Source organism: Nannospalax galili, unplaced genomic scaffold, assembly GCF_000622305.1.
Source record: "Nannospalax galili isolate Female #2095 unplaced genomic scaffold, S.galili_v1.0 scaffold75, whole genome shotgun sequence".
In the NCBI taxonomy this organism is placed as follows: Eukaryota; Metazoa; Chordata; class Mammalia; order Rodentia; family Spalacidae; genus Nannospalax; species Nannospalax galili.
The window spans coordinates 5,779,605-5,799,732 of record NW_008339433.1 but is presented as its reverse complement, the minus strand read 5'-3'; the positions used below and the strand labels follow the sequence as shown (position 1 = coordinate 5,799,732).

General features: G+C 39.0%; 1 protein-coding gene across 4 annotated transcripts in view; it reads left to right on the top strand.

Annotated features, from left to right (window-relative positions):
* Gria3 (glutamate ionotropic receptor AMPA type subunit 3) overlaps nt 1-15,556 on the top strand; it is a 289,158-nt gene extending 273,602 nt beyond the window's left edge. For 2 of the 4 annotated variants that reach the window (XR_003849681.1, XM_008833921.2), the window contains 3 exons: nt 5,914-6,028; nt 8,581-8,828; nt 13,324-15,554. Coding sequence is in view for 3 of the 4 variants with exons in the window: in XM_008833921.2 (XP_008832143.1) it covers nt 5,914-6,028; nt 8,581-8,826 (361 nt within the window). In the remaining variant the exon portion in view is untranslated. Of the gene's footprint in view, nt 1-5,913; nt 6,029-8,580; nt 8,840-13,323 lie in introns of all 4 variants that reach the window. The other 2 variants (XM_008833923.1, XM_008833922.1) reach the window with 2 other exon arrangements.
* Nucleotides 15,557-20,128: the final 4,572 nt, after the last annotated feature.

Sequence of the window (20,128 nt, the reverse complement as noted above, 5' to 3'; positions counted from 1 at the left end):
GTCCCAGGCTAGGCTCTAGAATCAGATTAAAACCAAAAGTGTTTGAGGAATAGATTTTAAGTTTTAAAATTTATTCTTTATGATGATTAGTAAGCTTAGGCATAATTACATATTTTTCTTTGACATTTTTTTATACCATAAGTGGAATTTATTGTACCTATAATAAAAGTATTTTATTTCTTTGGGCAGACATTGACTGTGGGGTTTTTTGTTTGTTTGTTTGTTTATTTTAAGTTTTTATATCTTAAGGGCAGCTACAGGAAAGAAGGCACAATTGGGAGGGAGTATGGGAGGGAAGAAGTGGCAGGTAGCAGTTGGGTATGGAAAAACATATGTACATACACATGAAAGAGATAGAGGGAGGGAGGGAGGGAAGAAGAAAGGAAGGAAGGAAGGAAGGAAGGAAGGAAGGAAGGAAGGAAGGAAAGAAGGAAGGGAGGGAGGAAGGAAGGAAGGAAGGAAGGAAGGAAGGAAGGAAGGAAGGAAGGAAGGAAGGAAGAGACAAGGACAGACAGATGAGATGACTCAGTGGGTAAAAGTGCTTGCTGCAAGCCTGATGACCTGAGTTCAATTCCCAGAACCCAAGTGAAGTTCAAAGGAAAGACGCAACTCTGGCAAATTGTCCTCTGACCTCCCCATGTGCTCTGTGGCACATGCGTACCCCCACGCAAATGTGTGCGTGCACACACGTGCACACATACACAAACTCAATCAATCAATATTTTAAGAGAGAATTAACTATCAAGGCATTATAAATTACAACATTACTCCCATATTAAAAGATAATAAGCAAAGCTGGAAATGGTGGCACACACCTTTAGTTTCAGCATTTGGGAGGCAGAGTCAGGCAGATCTCTGTGAGATTGAGGCCAGCCTAGTCTACATGGCAAGTTCCAGAACAGCTGGGGCTACAGGGAGACTCTGTGTCAAAAAAGACCAAAAAAAGAGATACTAAGCAAATGTTACTTCCTAGTTATCCCTTACACTCAGAAATCAACATCCTGGCACAGTCAGCATTACCTTCACGTATTTTTTAGAATATGTGATTCACATTCCCTATGTACTCCCCATCTGTTCTGTAATTTGTATGCATTTTTATGATTTCCATGTCATAAAACATCCTCTTAGGGGAATTTTACATTCTCTCTCCACACTCAAACATTTTTTAAACAAAATAGAATGCAGAATTGTGCTTTGTAAATCTTTATCTTTTTCTTCATTTTCCATGTCTCAGGAAGATTTGTATTTCAAAAAAGCACATTCCTCAAACTTCAAGGTGTGAAATTTTCACCATGGAATGTCAGGAATAGTGAGGAAAAACATGGAACCTGGGGATATTCTGAGACCCTGTAAAGTTCTATCACAAAGCCCTTCTGTTTTCTCCTCGAGCTTGCTCGCACATGTCTTTGTCTTATGAAGGCTCTACTTAGCAAAAAGTTCATAGCAAGCCCTTCAGAGAGAAAATGCTTGACTAATTTCCATGATAGGAATCTGACCTACTTTGTTTAATTCTTTCTGTTCTCTCTTGCGGTGAGTACAATAAATATTTCTGACTTATAATTCCCTCAGGTACCAGTCAAGGGCCTGCAGTAATTGCTCGAAACATTACCCAGGAGACATATCGCTGCATCATCATAAAAGGCCCCAGCTGGAAAATACACCTTTGATAGATTGATACTTATTTGGAGAATTGTGGTCCCTGAATAAAAAAAGAATCATAATGGACATCTGTGCCTGAAAAGAAAAAATAAGGAGGGCTACCACCCCTCTGCAGGTTTCTTTGGATAATGCTTAGTACAGAGTTCAATGTGTATTAATTGGCCTTTTAGCCTGCCCTGTAATAAGTAGAGTCTTGAGCAGATTGCTTAACTTGTGTATAGTTCAGTTTCATAATTTACAAAGTGAAGACCATTAGTCCACTTTCTTGGGTTGGTCATTAAACCTGACCAATAATAACACTGACTGTTTTGATTATGTAGAAGAACTAAGTCAGAAAATGGAAAACTAAAAGAGTTCTATTTTTTTATCTATTCAGGAAAAGTATCATAAATGAATATACAAAGAGATAAAAGATGATGGAGGGGAGAGGAAATACTTGAGCTAGGAGCAAAAAGGGCCTTCCTGGAGAAAGTACTATATTAAATGACCAAATGCCCACCTAATTCTCTTTTCACCAAAACACCAACACGTGTGTGCATGAGCGAGCGAGTGAGAGAGAGAGAGAGAGAGAGAGAGAGAGAGAGAGTTTATGAAGGTGTCAATATATTCAGTTGACTTGGATTAGGCTTCAAGTTGCATCTAGTAAGGCACAGAAAGAGAGAAACGTATATAAATCAAAGCACATTTTCTCTGCCATTTTGGAAATTTATTCTGTTCCACATCAGTGTGGAATTTTAGGTTTCTTTTCTTGGTAGCTAGCCTAACCTTGTTAATTGGTATCATCTGCAATTTCTGATTTCAGCTTTAATGCTCCTTAGCTGTCCTGCTGCTTTAAATGTTTGTTTTTCCCCCTCATTTATATTTTGAAGTTCCCAAAAGCACATTGATTCTTTACCAAATTTCATTACTGCTAATTTCGTTTTCTAATTGAAGGCTAAACTTATAGGGGTATATCATTCGTCATCAGGGTTTTTTACTGTCCCAGAAGAGATCTGAATGCTCTAAGGCCATGTTTCTCTGCCTCAGCACTATTGACATTTGAACCCAAATGATGCTTTGTTGTGGAGGTTGTCCTGTAATTATAGGATGCTTATCAGCATGCATTGCCTCTACCCACTGGATGCCTGTATCACTCCCCAACCCATTTGTGACAACAAAAATGATTCCAAGCATTTACAAATGTCCTCTACAGGGAGAAAAAAAACATGCCCCCACCTCCTACTCAAAAACAATTGCTCTAAGATAACCTGTACTGTAAACTGTGGGGAAGAGAACAGCAACTGGCCATTCTGTGAAAGTCACTGGATGGCCTTACATAAGCATAGGCCATTTGTCAGAAGGAATACACTAAGTTGACAAGATACTAAGTCTGGGCATTAGGAGAGAGTATATGATTGACAGCCCAGAATAGGCCACTGGCACAGGAAAAGCCTTGTGTCCTCCAAACCAGTGCTTACAAAACTTTCTCTCCTAGAACCCTTCATACTCTTTAAAATTATTGGGAAAAAAAAACAAGAAAATTTTGTTTATATGTGTTGTGTCTATTAATATTTATCATGTCAGAAATTAAAACTACAGAATTTTTAAAGAATGTATTCATTGATCTATTTTTAAAAGAACAGAGTCCATATTAGCATAAATAATATGTCTTTATGAAAACAACTTATTTTCAAAAAGCAATTAGCAACACTGGCCTATAATTTTGAAGACCTCTCTAATATGTGACTTATGAAACAATGGGATTATCGTTTCTGTTCATTCGGTTTATTGCGATTTCACACATCATGCAGCACCTAGGATGTTCCATTGTACATCATGAGAAAATAATAGCGATAAGGGCAATTGATGTTTTAGTATCACTATAAAGTATTTGACTTCAAAGATCCTCTAATGAAAGGGTTTTAACAATTCCCAAAGGGTAGACCACTCTTTGAGAACCACTGATCTAAACCCACATATTCCACTTTTATCAACCCATGTCCCTTGAAAGTTTATAAATGTCTTTAAAAACTAGGATCTCTAGAGAGCAGAATCTCTCCATTAATTCTAGTATGGATAACTTTAATGAAACTGCTCTGTTCCTAAGACCTAATCAAAACAGTAATATTGAACAAATTGAATGAGGTATTTTTAAGACTGCAGGAACTGAAGGAATCTGGTAAGGACAGAGTCAGAGAGAAGACACTGGACCTTTTGTAATTTAAAAAAAAAAAAGGAAGTACAACAGAGCTGTGAATCCATGAGCCCAGGATACCCCTTATATCATTAGAAAGCATCTTTCCCTGTATCCTGAGGCAACTTCCACACTGCTGAGTCTCATGTCAGTACCTGGCTCAAAGCACAGCAATAGGAGAGACACTGGTTATGATGGCATAACCAACAATAAAGAAAAAAAGAGGACAGTGGGGAGTAGACAAGAAGGCAACTCCCATATTGCTGTTGGGGCCACAGATGGCCTTTCTGGCCTTAAAAAAATCTCAGACTTAACTTTCACTGTCAATAATATCTTACAGTAGCTCAAAGTTTTGTGTACATTTTGTGGCTCTGTAATCCAAGCAATTCTGGTTAGCCCCTGAGAAGCCTGAGATTTAAGTGCCGATGGAAGGAACTTATATAAAGAATAAAAGGAACTCAATTTCCTTGTAAGGTACAGAACAATATTCTGGTTGCCAAGCCCTGCACTAACGAAGCAAGTGTCACTTCCTTGTCACTAAAGGTTTATACTTTTCAAATGTCAAGTAAAATTGCATATCATTTTAAAATAATGATACATATCTCTGAATATCTCAAGATGAGATGGCCCCTCTCTCTCAACAGCAAATGGCAGGAGAAAGGTAATAGACTTTGGGACTGGGTATGATAGAGGAGAGAGCTCTATGATCAAAAGCTTGTCACTAACTAGATATGTTAATAGGTCCAACTTAGCCAAAATAAGCTAAGAAACTTTATAGCATGTCCATAATTACAAAAGTTTGTGTGTGATTTTTCTCATTTTAAGTTAGTGACATTAGACCAATACACACTAGTATTGGCAATACTGTTCACATGAACCTCAACACAGTTTATTGCCTTATAGAATTATGCCACCCTTTCTGTACATGTTTTTTCCCAAAGCAATTACAGATTCTTCATTTCAAATTTAGTAGCTATAGGAAGAAGAGTAGAGGTCATTATTTTTATTTTATAGGTAAAGAATGTTCTCAAAGATAAAATATTTATTACATATTGTGTCTCATGGCTCCAAATTAAGTCTTTCCTTACATATGCTTTAAGCAGTTGAGGACCTAGAAGAAGTAGCCTGGCCTCCTGGAGATGTATTGGTCTCTCAGTTAAAGGGGATCTAATGTTAGTACACCAGCTTACCAAACTATTCCACTACAATGCTACTCAACAGTAGCAAAGTCACTTTGCTGTTTTACACACTGCTGTATTATTATTCCACTTTAAAACAATCCAGTCCACTTTCTGGGACTCTGACTTGATTGTAGACACATCAGAGAGTAAGTAACTCAGAGACAATCCATAGACCAGTTTTTCCACTGTTGAAAATGTTCCTCATCAAACTTTGAGGTCCATATTGTAGCTTTAATGTTAAGAGTAGTATGTGCATAAGTATTTAGAACATATGGTTGATGCATGAGGATATGTATATAGTACATGTCTTCCATAGATCATTTTCAACTGGGCAATAGATCTGTGTAGTAGGGGACAATTGATCCAAAGGCATGCTATCTATATGGAATCTGTTTTCTGTTCAGATTCATCCATTTGTCTTGGTCCACAATATACAAGTGTTTCAAATGTTTCCCTTTCTGGCCCCATCTCCTTCCCAGCACCCCCCACCCACCCACCTAAAACTTGCTTTCTGTCTGGAAGTACAACAAGACACCCAGTTAGATCAAACCTAACACACCTCTGTCACAAAGTTACTGCAAGCTGCCGCCGACGATTGTCACTTGAGGGGAGACCCTCCTCACTACACACAGCCTATCTGAGGAGTGCCTTTTTTTCTATCCTCATTATTTAACAGTGTGTGCCGATTACTCAAAGCGATATGGGCAGGCCCTGGTAAATATAGCGTTGCTGTAGTGTTAACTTTTTATAAGGTAATGCTCAGGTTGCCTGCAGTGTCTAAAATTACTCTGTGGCCAGGGCCCCCTGCTTTATCGCTTTCTATAGTTTTAAAGTAGTTTGAAGCTTGAATAACATAAAATAACATAATATAATGTTATTTATGTTATTTCCCACGTGAAGAACGCCTGTAAACCTTGCAGTATTGAAACTCAGTGAACAAGGCATCTTAGACAAGCTGAAAAACAAATGGTGGTACGATAAGGGGGAATGTGGAGCCAAGGACTCCGGGAGTAAGGTCAGTCGCTGAAGGTCTTTTTGTACTGATTAGCAATCACATTTTGACCCACTGTTTATTTTATACCCCAAACGGCTTTCCTTCCCAACACACACTCCCTGACACAGTGGGACCCCTTTATAACACCGGCACTACAAAAATAAGGTAAATGCCAGCCTCAGAGGCCGGCCATGTAACATCAAACCCTTCATGCTATAGAGCTAATATGATTAGGGAACGCAATCTGGCTCAGTGCATTTCCAAAGCTATAAAATAATGAGCCGTGTTATAAGGGGGTTTTACTGTATTTCACATTTCCAAAGTTCAAAGAGAAAAATAACAACCTCAATCAAAAAAAAAAAAAAACTATCCAGTTGTGACAGTACTTTATCTTAATCTCTTGCAGAGTCAGAGACTGTAGTTGTAAATATCATTGGTTATTAATGTATTATGTCTATGTCATCAGAAAACAGTCAAACAAACAACAAAGACTGGTCTCTGTAAGCAGAATGATTAGCTCCCTCCCAGCTGCTGTCATATTGAATTCAGCATCTATTTGGATCTCAAATCCCATTAAGTCTGTCACACTTTTCTCTTCTAAAGGTGTCATTTGAATCTCTGTACCTAATTCTTTGAAAATTTAGTCGCATGTTCCTTAAGGGTGTACACTGTCAGGATGACATCACATTGATAAGCATGAAACACTCTTCCCCGCCTCCTTCCTGCCCCCCTTCCCTCCCCTAAGAAAGTTCTTTTTAGTTTCAATGTTTGCCTTTTCCTTTTTTTGAACTAATATTGTGGTATCAGTTAATTCATTTCATGAAATGCCACTCATTTTCCCCATGCAGTGAACCATTTTGCTACTGGTTTTCTACATCCCACATCAGGGAATTCTATAACTGTAGTGAAACTTAAACACATGGAACTTGAAACCGTTGTTGCTGGTACAGCTTACATAGGTTATGGAAAAGGACCTCTTTCCCCTTTAAACGCCATGTACATATACATATACGATGGCAGAAGGGTTCCGGAAATTGGCCCATTTTCCTAATGGCCTGTAAGACATCCTTGCAGATAGCCTAGTGAGCCTCCTTAAGAAAATGATCCATTGTTTCATAAGCAACAGAAATTCTTACTACTCACCTACCTGTCATCCATCTCAGATGAGTGGCTATTTTAAGGTTGTCACAGACATGAGGTACTCCCAAAACCTCTTGCTGAATGTAATTAAATTTCAATTGGCCTTCTTATTGAGGCAAACAGGTACAGGGCTGGCTCCTATGAAAATAGGATCATAAGGGCATGGCCATTTAAATAGATCAGGACTAGCTGAGCCATAGTATTGATGGCCAACTAGGGCCATCATCTGCCCATTGTGTCATTGTTGAAATAAGATTCTCAAAATTCACTGTCTTAACAATTTGAGTATTCCATTCAATTATTTTCAGCAGCAAAATGGTTACATTCCCTCTAAAAAGACTACAAAATGCTATTTTATTTTATTTTATTTTTGAAGAAAGACTCCTGGCCCTTGGTGTGTCCTACCTCAAGGTAGGGCTCAAGACACCAACTTTTTTCTTTATGTTGTTCAACATTTCAGTTTTTGCTTTTTCGTGCAGGCAGATAGCTTAGTCAGATTTGCTGTTTGACCTGAAAGTCACTGACCAGCTTCCTCAATTTTTCCCCAATTTTAAATAGAAAGAAGATATAGTATTTTTTGAATTAGTCTCTACATTCCCTGGAGTAAAAGCTCAATTTTTTTGTCATCCACAGTCTAGAAAAGCTTTCTGATTTGTGTGGAGTCAAACCATGACTCAATGGATCCTCCTGACTATTCCCTTAAACTTTCAGGAAAATGGAGAGGAACCAACTCTTTGTGCTGTGCTCTTCTTATTCAGGCAATGCAAAGACTTGCTGCCCTGATTTTGAACTTAACAACCAATTTTCCAAGGGGGCAATTTATCAGTCACTGAGGGAAAAGGAGAGTTAACTGTTTTTACGCAAGCCCTCATGGAGTAACTTCCCACACAAGAATATCAAGAACCTCTAATATTCTCACCCAGTATCTTAAAGACTAGTTGTCAAGAAAGTTTGTCACAGGGAAAACAAAGGAGAAAAGGGTGTTGCAGGGCAGAGAGGGGAAAGAGTGCTTCAAGTTCCCAAATGAAAAGAGTGTTACATGTGTAGAGAATATGTCACAGCTCAACTCTGGAAAATGGTGTTTATTGAGGCTGGCAGATGAATACATTATGCTTGTGTTTACTCTTTTGTTCCTCTGGTCAAATAATGTCTTATTTAGTCATTGAACATTACGTTGATCATTTGGAGATACTATGGGGCATAGGAATGAAAACAAAAGGACATTTAGGTGAGAATCAAAGCTGTCAACAGAAGCACAATCTACCATCTTGCTGGTCATTGTGAAACATCAGCCAGTTGCCAGAGTTGATTCATAACACACAAATGTTTAGTTATTTTACAACTTAGAACTGTCCTATACTGTTGTAATGTATTATAATGTCCTGTTGCCTTTGTTTTCCCCAAGAACTAATCGCCTTGTTCATTTCTCTTAGGACAAGACCAGTGCTCTAAGCCTGAGCAATGTGGCAGGCGTGTTCTATATACTTGTTGGAGGTCTGGGGCTAGCCATGATGGTGGCTTTGATAGAATTCTGTTACAAATCTCGGGCAGAGTCCAAACGCATGAAACTCACAAAGAACACCCAAAACTTTAAGCCTGCTCCTGCCACCAACACTCAGAATTATGCTACATACAGAGAAGGCTACAACGTGTATGGAACAGAAAGTGTTAAGATCTAGGGGTACGGTTAAGGTCTAGTAAATTATTCAGCTTTACGTTGTTGTGTGTTAATTTCTTTATTTTTTCTTTCTTTGGTTTTCACTTTGATTTACTGTTTCTAGTGTTAGCTCCTCTTTACAACTGTTAAATCATTTGAAAACAATGGTCGTGATGTCTTGCCAGGGAATGGTACTTTTCTAACATCATAATTGAGATTAAATTATGGTCTATGGTTCACTGTGGTTGGCATATGCCTTTAATGTCAGCACTCAGGAGGCAGAGGCAAGTAAATCTCTGTGAGTTTGAGTTTAGTCTGATCAATATAGAGAGGTCCAGGCCAGCCAGGGATACACGGTGAGAATCTCTCTCTAAAAACAAAAATATGGTCTGTGATCCAAAAGGAAAATTCTTAGAGCAGTACTGTTCACTATAAATAAATGTGAGCAACATGTGTGAACCACATAAGTAAATTTAAATTCTAGTAGTCATATTTTTAAAAGTAAAACATATGAACTTAATAAAATATTTCATTTGGACCAAGATACCTAAATATTATCATTTCAGTGTTGTCAAGGAAGAATATTAGTCCCCATGTGGTGGCACTCATCTTTGATTCCAGCACTCAGGAGGCAGAGGCAGGTGGATCTCTGTGGGTTAAAGGCCACAACTGGGGCTACAGGGAGACCCTGTCACCAAAAAATAATAATAAAAGTAAACAAGACATTTTATTTTATTCATAATAATTTTAAATTTATGAGACATAAGCCAGGCATGATAGCATATGCCTTTAATCCCAGCACTTGGGAAGCAGAGGCAGGTGGATCTCTGTGAGTTTGAGGCCAGCCTGGTCTACATAGTGAGTTGCAGGACAGCTGGAGCTACAGGGAGACCTTGTCTCAATAAGACTGAAAAAACAATCTGAGATATTTTTATACTTAGGGTACACCTCAAATGATACTAGTTACATGCACTCAAATGTTCAATGATCACACGTGCCCTTTGCTGCCATATGGAACAGTATACAGTTCTCAGGCAAGCAGATATTCTAAAACTGCTTTTAAAGCTATGAATTATAAATGAGGCCCTGCCATTCATGTAAGGAAGTACTCCATAAAAGAATTGTGGTTTTTCTAAGTGAGCAGTAGAAGCATGAAACAAACGTCTTGATCTTTGAGATCCTTTGTTATCCTTTCCTTGGAACTGATGGTGCTCAGGTAAGTAAGGATCTAGGCTCCCTGCTACTGACCAAAACAAAATTAATACTTAAAGCAACCTGACTCCTAATAACTCGTATAAGTTTCAAGGCAAGCATGTATAAGAACAATGTCTCCATTCTATGAGTGTTTAAAAGAATATAGTCTTCTCATCTTCCAGTATATTTGCCTTCCTGACATGCCTATCAAAAGTGGAACAGAACAATTAGCAATTTCCTATACCTTGTTTTAGGTACATAACTTTGACCTCATGAGTAAACATCAATGTGCTTTAATTTCCATTAGAGCTTTTATGTTTTGACCTTCTATGTATAACATTGCAGATCTAAATTTAGTCAGTTTCTAAACATTTCACCCAAATGAATTATTTGCCTTCACCATAGAAAACATCAATTTATTTGATGAAGCTGCTAGTTGTCCTGTTGTCCCACAGACTGCAGCCTTTGGCTATAATATAGTCAATACAATGAACTAACCTTTTAACAAAATGTTTCCACAGCATTATTGAATGTTCAACTCATAAGCTCATCTGTCATTGGTACAATTGGCATGCAACCATTTAATGTTCCCGTGTGTTAGAGACGTACTGTTGAGTTAATGATCCAACTCAGTTGGGGGCGTATTATATGCTTTTTTCATAGGACAGTACAGGAGCAATTTCGACCTAGCTTAATTATCACAAATTCCAAGGATGACATTCAACTATGTAATGTATGTCTAAGTCTGTATAGCAGTTTTCCAAGTGTTGACATCTGCTCCCTCAGTTGAGATAAAAGTTAATCACATAGTATTTTCCCTTCCAGGTACCTAAAATTCGTCCTATCAAGTTACTTGCCCAAAACAACACAACTAGGTAGTGGCAGTTTCAGGTCTAAAATGCAGTCCTTCCTCTTGTTACACCTGTATTCTTTTCTAAAACACGCTGCCTCTATCCATGGACTGCTGGTCTTAAAGAAACATGTCAAATTGAGAACAGATAGGTTATGTTACACTTGAAGAACTTCATAAAAATCTCCATGCCCCAGTTCTTATGTATTCCACTCCATACAGGACTATATATTTTACTATTCCTACTTCCCCTAGAATAAGTCTTCTACAACAGAAGTGGATCAGGGCTCACAGACATACAGCCTTCACATTCTATTTATTGACCTTTCTGTCTAAGAAGTCATGTCCCTACTTTGCAACTACTATAGCTTTAGACTTTAGACCCTTGTTAAAGCCCTCCCCCAAGGAGTGTTCTTCCATCGTGAAGTACATGGGGATCTAATAAAATTTAGATTCTAATTCAAATTTGTGATAGGGCCTGAAATTCTGCATCTCGTGCAAGCTCCCAGGTAATGTAGGTGCTGCTGCTTCAGAGAATATAGAGAGATTCTAGAGAAATCATTTCAGAGGAGGGGAGGGGAGGGGAGGGAAGGAAGGAAGGTATGAAGGAAGGAACAAGGAAGGAGGTAAAGAAAGAAAAGTAAGAAGGAAAGAAGGGAGGAAAGGAGAGCCTAAAACAATAATCCTTTGAGCAGAATATTGTAGTCCTAAATTGGAGGTTTTAGAACAAACTGGAGGAGAAAGCCTTAGAATTAACTTGCCAGGACTTCCAGCTCTCTAACTTTCCTTTAGTCATCTTGAATGTGCTATTTATTGTGGGGGAAAATTCTGGCAAATTGAGATGAAAGCTACAATTTAATAGACACCAATGCCAACATGGTTATGGCCCAGTCAGCCAGTTCTTTAGCAATCATCTCTGGGCTAAAAAGAAATCCTGAGTAGAGCCTCTGCAAAACAAAGTATCTCCCAAGAGTGTATGAAGTCTCTCAACAAGAAAGGAATGCCTCAAAAAGTGCAAGGACATGTCAACCAAGAGGCACAAGCCTGGAATTAGGAGAGAAGAGCTCCATCTTTTTCTAAATTGCATCCTATGAAATATTAATATATTCAAAGTGAGCCACTTTCCTTCAGGAGCTTATACATAAGTATTGTTTTGGGGGAGAAGGGTTGAGATACAGTCTTACTCTATAGCTCTGAAGGCCTAAAACTCACAATAATCCTCCTGCCTCAGCCTCTGAGTGCTGGGATCATAGAAGAGAGCCACCATGTCCAGCTTGTGTAAACAGTCTTCCTGAAAATGTGTTCCTGCTTAAAAGAACTAATTTTTTAAAAGAGCTCATTTTATGCCAAATGGGGGCAAGCTTCTGGATATCTGAAGTGATGATCTTCTTTTACCTCAGAGAACTTTTACCTTAGTGGTAATGCTTTGGTTTTGCCCTATTTAAAAGCAGGAAATAGAGGCACTGAGTGGTTGAGTCAATTTCTTAAATTCATGCAACTAGATAAGCATATTCCATAGTCAATAGGCAGGAAAGAGGGAGAGAAATGACTCGGGACTTCAGGATTGCAAAGAGGTTAGCCTACTTCCATGTTAGTCTTTTGGCCTTTATGTGTGTCTTTAACATTCTCTCACAAACTATAATTCCAGGGACAGTGGTAGATAGTGATAATGTTGTTCATTCAGCCTAAATTCAGGGTTCACTCAAGAGCAAAAGAGTGTTGCATTATTGTACAATGGAAGGATGGGAAGGAGTGTGAGTTTGAACAGGGAGAAAGAAAGTGATCCTGAGTTTTCAGAGTCTGGAGCAATAAATCCTCAGCCTTTAGTTAAGACCTTGAATAAGAGGGCACCACCAGCATCATCTCAATAAGGCCCCTGATTTGAGGGCAAGGTCCTTATAGATGCCAAGCCCCTTCATGGGTGTCACTGTTTGGGCCTTTTTTCTAGATTAAAAGTCCTTATGCTATTTTCAGACTTTAAACATGAAGGTTGAAGATATTAAGAGAAATAAGCAGTCACCATTCTAGCAACAAACAGGAATTTTTCTACTCGTGGTCAAAATGGATTTGAATTCAGTAAGCCATGAAAGACTGTGTATCCTCTGTCCTAGATAGTCATTTGTCACTGGATCTACAATCAGAATACACTCTTCAGTATAGTAGCCCCGAGTATCTCTATTTAAATGCCACCAAACATTTTAGTATACATACACGCTGAGTGATTAAAGTCCTGAGTTGGACTCTTCCTGCATGTTGCTACAATTCTTGCATCCAGTTAAAAGTTGAACCAGACTTGTGGCCTGTATCCAATCAAATTGCAGAGGGTTGGGCTGGGGAAAGAGGGGAGGCGTGGTTCCAGTGATGCCATTTTGAGAAAAGTCAGAGTTTTTGTCTGAGGTCAACTGAATCATTAATGAAGTTCTTGATTCCCAAAAGAAAGCCCTTTCACAGTGTACTGTCCCCTTGCATTTGCAGATCCCTTTCTACTGGACGCATGCGATGAGAGGAAATCACCGAAAACGTGGCTGCTTCAAGGATCCTGAGCCAGATTTCACTCTCCTTGGTGTCGGGCATGACACGAATATTGCTGATGGTGCAATGACCTTTCAATAGGAAAAACTGATTTTTTTTTCCTTCAGTGCCTTATGGAACACTCTGAGACTCACGACAATGCAAACCATCATTGAAATCTTTTTGCTTTGCTTGAAAAAAATTAAAGTAAAAAAACAACAAAAAAATGGACATGCAAGATTACAGTATGTGAAAAAAATCTTATTAAAAATGTCAGTTCATTCAACAAAAGCCATTCTTTGATACCACTGCACAGTATACAAACACCATGTTCTTTAACACACACCCACACACACACACACACACACACACACACACACTTAAAATTCTAATTCAGCAAATAGGCCCATCTTAGCTAAAAAGGATTAATTCCTCCTGATTAAAAATGAAATCTGTCTCCCAGTGTTTGGGAAGACAGACTGGCATTTCTTCTAGGATCTGCTGATCAGATGTTTTTGGTATTTCCTGTTGGTGGTGATGTTCTGTGCACCCTATTTCCTTTCAATGTTGCTGAAATGTGTGTAACTTTAGAATGTAAATGTGACACTTAAGAAAATTCAAATGTTTTGGGAAAGAGACTGAATGATGGCTTGGTGTTCTTGACATGGTTTTGTGAAAATGCTTTGATAACTCCCCACACAATGAAGGTGAAGGGAGTAACAGAGCTTTCAAAATTGACTTGTGTGTGTAGCAAGGGACCGGGCACTATCAGGCATACCTATCGGTGCTTTCCTAAAACGGATTCCAGAGCTTTCCAAGAAGCCTGGAATTTCAGCTTATGGATCTGTTTTTCTTGCTTCAGTGTGCATTTTAAGTCAATATAGCCGAGTATTTAGCATTGAGGTGAGGGAAATGCTACCTATCCTCCCAGATGTGTTTAGAATATCTTTCTCAGAAACAACACTGTGTTTAGCTCTGCTTTCTCTGCTAAGTATGCCTTTCAAGTGTACAACACGGTTAGAGGACCGCATTGCAAGGCGGGCCAGTGGGTTCAGACCACACTTCTCAATCTGACTTTTACTCTTGCTAAGTCTGTCTTACCAGCTGTTGCCTGTTACCGCCTGACCATGGCTCTCCGTCAGACTGCATGTGTCCTTTTCTAGTTTGCAAAGACTAAAATTCATTCCCAAACCTACTGCTAACCTGAAGGACCTCAGCATCACACTCCCAGGTCCTCGCTTGGAGCAGTTTCTTTACTGACTCGCAGAAGATCGCTCCGCTGCTCCATGGGCTATCAAGTAACTAATTGCATACTTGCCGTTGGCATCATCAGAACAGTCAGAGGAAATAGTCTCCGCTCACTAATTACCTCCTATATAACGATGTATGCTTTCTGTAGTTCAGTAGTTTGCTCTCATCAGTAACGTGCATTGGAAAGTTTCCAGACTGTACAAACTAGGAGCTCGCCTTCATTTCCCAGGTGTGACCCTTAGATGCTTAGTTGACTCGCTGCATATTCGCTCTTGTCTTCAGGAAAGAAATGAAGAAGTCTCGTTCCAACGAAACCTTTCCAGAAAAGTGTAATATAAACTTTCAATTCCAGAAAGTGTGTCATAAGAGAATAACTCACCTGTCAGATTTTAAATGGTATTGAACACAAAAGAAAGCTGTTGTGTTTTTGTTTTGTTTTGTTTTGTTTTCATGAAACTGTGATTTTTCAATTTATGAATGCTATAATGTCCCGGCGCGGGAAGCTAACGCTGTGTGAATACGAAGTTGTATAAAACAAACCAACCAACCTATACACAAACGTTTTCATAGGCACTGTATAAAGAGAAAGGTATGTTTATTGACTCAAATCAGTTTTTCAGAGAGAAAACTTCACTGAGATAAAGAAGCGAGTAAATTGGTTTGTTCTTTTAAAAAAAAATTGCATGTTTTAAAAATGTTGATTGCTTCAAATTTCTGCTATTAACTTCAAGCTACGGGAGTTTAGCGGTAGTCATTTGAGGAATTTTTTTCCCAATTCTTTTCTTTTTGTTGTAAAAGCTGTACTTCAGTGAACAGAAAAATTGCCAAGCAAACTAATGGCCGTAAAAGTGTAAATTGCATGTGTGGGCATAATTACAGACCTCATTACCATGAGGTATTGTACAAAGTTTTAATACATTTTGTAAATAAAATTGTAAAGAAAGAATTTTGTTTCTGTACTTTGACTAGCTGTTTAGAATTTACTTAATGAAAATGCCAAGAAGTCATTATTTGCTAGTTAACTTCTCACCTGAAGCTTTGCCCATGATATAACAGCTCCCTTCCTATATGAGGCTTGTATCTCTCTCCATACCAACTGCATACAGAGTCAGGGCTTGGGTTCTTCAACCCAATTGAGCCATGCTCCAAATGTTACATTAACTTCACCCGAAGGCCTTCCACTCGCATTTTTTGCTTCTACCACTCATTAGGAACGTTTCCTCTCCCCCACTGGAAAACTTTTATTCACTCAAGGGCCACTAATTTAGTTTGGTCAAAGAAGGAATACACTGAGGACTGTCTTAGTTTCTACTGCTGTGATTAAAAAAAAAACTGACCAAAACCAACTTGGAGAGGAGAGGGTTTGGTTCAGCTTACAGTACAGCCCTTTTTTCAGTGGAAGCCGGGACAGGAGCTCAGGGCAGGAACCTGGAGACAGGAACTAAGCATTGACCATGGAGGAATGCTGCTGATTATATTGGTCCTCTGGCCTGTGCTCAGCCTGCTTTTTTGTTTTGTTTTGTTTTGTTTTGTTTTGTTTTAGGGAACCAATGAATTTGTTGGACTAACTTCTAGACCATGGGTAAGAGATTACTTATAGGAACATGGGGGACCCCACAACAGCTGCAACATCTTACCACAGCATGAATGACAACTTTTCCTAGCTGCATAGTTGGAGTCCTACCCCAGTTAATCTCTCACAGTCTACATGTTCTTTCCTCTCCCAAGACCATGAAGTCACCTGCAATTAGGGCAACATTGCATACAACTTTGGCTGAGGGATGTAGGAGGGAGCGAGCAAATCTCAGGTAAGGTTGAGTAACACTCCTCATCCCCTTCTTCTATGAGGGAATGCCAACATCAGCCTGCTTTCTTATGAAACTTAGGAATACCCAAAGGTGACACCACCCACAAGTGGGCTGAGCCCTCCCATATTCTTCACCATTCAAGAAAATGCCTCACAGACAACCCCACAGGCCCATCAGTTAGAAGCAATTCCCCAATTGAGGTTCTGTCTTTATAGGTGTGTCAAGTTGACCACTGAAGTTATCTAGCACAAAGCCTGTACAGGTCTTAGTTGATTTCTAAGGGAGAACTGAAAGGCTAGTCACCTAGCTGGTTTATAGTTTCTAAACATGGAATGCAACTTTATCTGATAAATGAAGCAAGCTACATGAAGACCAGTTCTATATTATGATCACCATAGAAAACAGGGAAATGGCAAAAGGGAAAGAGAGGAGATGATTTACAACTGAACCAGATTAGCTCTTGAATGACTCACACTTCATATAACTTTTCAACTGCCTTCTCGTTTTTTTCCTTAATTAAGACACATGAAACAGTCCTAGCAAAAGAAAATTGATTCTCTGGGGGAGCAGATTCAGTGACTAGAGTAGACTGATAGTCCCCTTGGGGATTGATGAAATCAGATCAAGTACCAAATGCTGTCCTCAATTCTTTTAAAATAGTAGATTTATATTTTAATAGGACCTCTAATTTCTTACCCCAAAGGAGAAACTAATCTCAGGTATGGTGGTAAACAAGAATGAGGCACTATTTTGGTTAAGATAGAATTTGAGATGGAGGAAGGGAGGAGAGAAGGGGGTTGCTTTTAGTGTTTCTCAAATTGGGCTCTGTGTAGCTGTAAGTTTTGCTTACACTTATCTGCCAGACCTGGCTGGTAAAAAGTCATGGGGTTTTAAATGACTCCCTTCCCCTGTGCACAAAAGTAGAATGACTCTTGATCTCTGCTTCAATTTTCACAGCCTATTAAGACTCAGATATAATCATGGTCTATCAATAGAATACTCTTCAAATAGGAAAGGCAGACGTACCTAAAGAAAACCTTGGTGAGATCACAGAAGTGGTACTGTAAACTGCTTTTCAGCTGTGGACAGAGGAAAGAGTTGTCTACACATTGAGGTGAGTGTAGAGAACAAACTGAGAAAAAGCAAAACCATCATTCTTCAGAACTCAGATTCAATCAATGGATGTAATCTCACAAGTGTTGGCTCCCAGTTACAGTGCAAATACCACCAAAATTGATTACCAATGGGAGCTACTTTCAAAACTAGAGATAGCTTTTCAGCTACTTTGGGCTATATTTCTCCATCTTGTCTTTACTCTGTTGTACTGGGCTTCTTGGACAGCAATTCAATAACAGATGATTTGGTAGACATGGAACTCAGCAGTCATCTATTGTAGGAAGACACAGACTAAATCACTTCATCAGGTGCTCTCTCATGAATCTACATGCACTAAAAGAACTAACAACCTTCACCCTACTCACTCTGGCCTGAAGAAATGGTTCATTCTTGGGAGAGAGTGAAAGATGGTATCAAGTATTAGTGAAACATGCCTCCAGAACTAAAAGTAAAAGATTGAAGTGCAAGGAGACACCCTTCCCATATCCCTAAACATCATGGGCAAGTCATTTATTCTCAGGTAAGAGAGAGGTCACTTAGAATTCTTCAAAGGTCTCTGCAAGGGCCTTGTCAGGAGAGGATGGCAGGAGGCATTAAGGTTCAGTCAGCATCTTAAACCTACTACCAGTTCCTGAGTATCCTCAATACTGAAGGGTCACAAAGATTATTTGAATGAGCAAGATCCCCAAATTTTCTGATAGTCATTGCCATTGCAAACAAAGGTCACCTAGATGACAAGGTAAAGAAAGAAAAACTGTCTCTTCTCACTGGATGAAGAAGGAGAAAAACTTGCCTCCTGCAGAGAAGAGATGTCGCATTACAGCCTGACACTCTGGCTTTTCTTAAAACCAGGAGTGAGCCCAGTCTGTTCTGAGAACTTGTTCCTTTGGATTTCTCTTGGAACTATCCTTTGAATGGAGGACTTACTTTCTATTTATTGAAACAATATACCCAACATGAAATGGGAAAGGAAAAGTGGAACTTGTCATATCAGAGAAGGGTTTTTCCTGTGTAGCCCCTACTCCCCTAGCAGAGCAAGTACAACCACAAACAGATTTCATGAATCTCATTCCACTTGTATTTTTGCAATATAAATATTGGATAATTCATTGCTTCCAATGATATTCTCTGTTTTCAATGCTTGATATTTTCAACACACACACACACACACACACACACACACACACTACACACATTATTCTGGGTCAGGGACAAGGAAGGATTATAAGGGATTAAAACTCTGTGTTTAATTTACAAAAGGCCTAGTAAAGTTGGGAAATCAGAAGAAAGACTTGCCTTTTGTTCCTTCCCTTTTACTTGTTATTCCTAAAATTATCAGGTGAGTGGAAATGAATATCACTTCTTTTTTCCCTCCAAAGCTGAGCTTTTGCAACGGTGGAATCATACCAGACCCCTATAAGTATCTTTCTGCTGAGAATATCAGAATGACCACTTTCCTGCCAGCCTGCCTAATCTCTGAGCAGAGGGTATTTGCCTATTTGTTGAACAAGATGCTCTAGCTTCAGAAATGTAAAAGAACCTTTAATGACAAGCTAAGAAATAATCCTCTTCTCAAGTCAGCTGCTTTGGCAAAATTACCCTTGCAGTGGTTTCACTGAACTTCAGTTCTACAGAAAAACAGTTGATTTCAAATTTTCTCAATAAATATTCATTAAACCTGAACAACTCAATTAAACTCTAGTGGCAGCTCACAAGAAGCTTAAACATAGGCAGATGGGGAAATTATTTTTACAAATATTCCCAAGCAATATTTCAGTCTTCTCCCATAGGAATGCAAGAGTTTTTCTGAGAGAGTGCAAACCTGGTCAAGCCTTTTAGGACTCACATTTGCAGTATTACTAAGCCACATTAAAGTTATATCTGAATGAAAAACAGCCTGATTCTTAACATTTAAGGCAAAGAGTGGACCCAAACTCTGAGGCACTGATATTGCTTGGAACTGTGCTCTCCAGCCAGGCTGCACTCATGCCTATATTCAAATAGTACCTTCAGCATCAATTGAGAAAGTTAAAGATAGGATCCACCTCCATCTCATCAGAAAATCATACCCTTTGATCCATAGACACACACACACACACACACACACACACTTGCCTGTGCCCCACACAATATCAAGCAGACTGCTCAATTATTCTCACTGTTTTCAATGAGAATGCTAAGCCACTGTGAGTGCTTTGATATGTTAAACAAGCACACCCACCTTCATTCACCATGTGGGGTAGAGGACAAACTGGGGACCTGAGGGATTGAGACTATCTCCAGGTCACAAGAAGAGCATAGGGCTCTGTGAGCTTCTTTACATTATAAAGAGTAGCTCAATAATAGTAGGGGACTTCAATACCCCATTGTCTCCATTAGACAGGTCAACAGGACAGAGAATTAACAGAGATACATCTGAATTAAACAATACCACACATCAAATGGGCCTAACAGACATCTACTGAATATTCCACCCAAGCACCGAAGAATATACTTTCTATTTAGCACCCCATGGAACCTTCTCCAAAACTGACCATATACTGGGGCACAAAACAAACCTCAACAAATACAAAAAGATTGAAATAATTCCATGC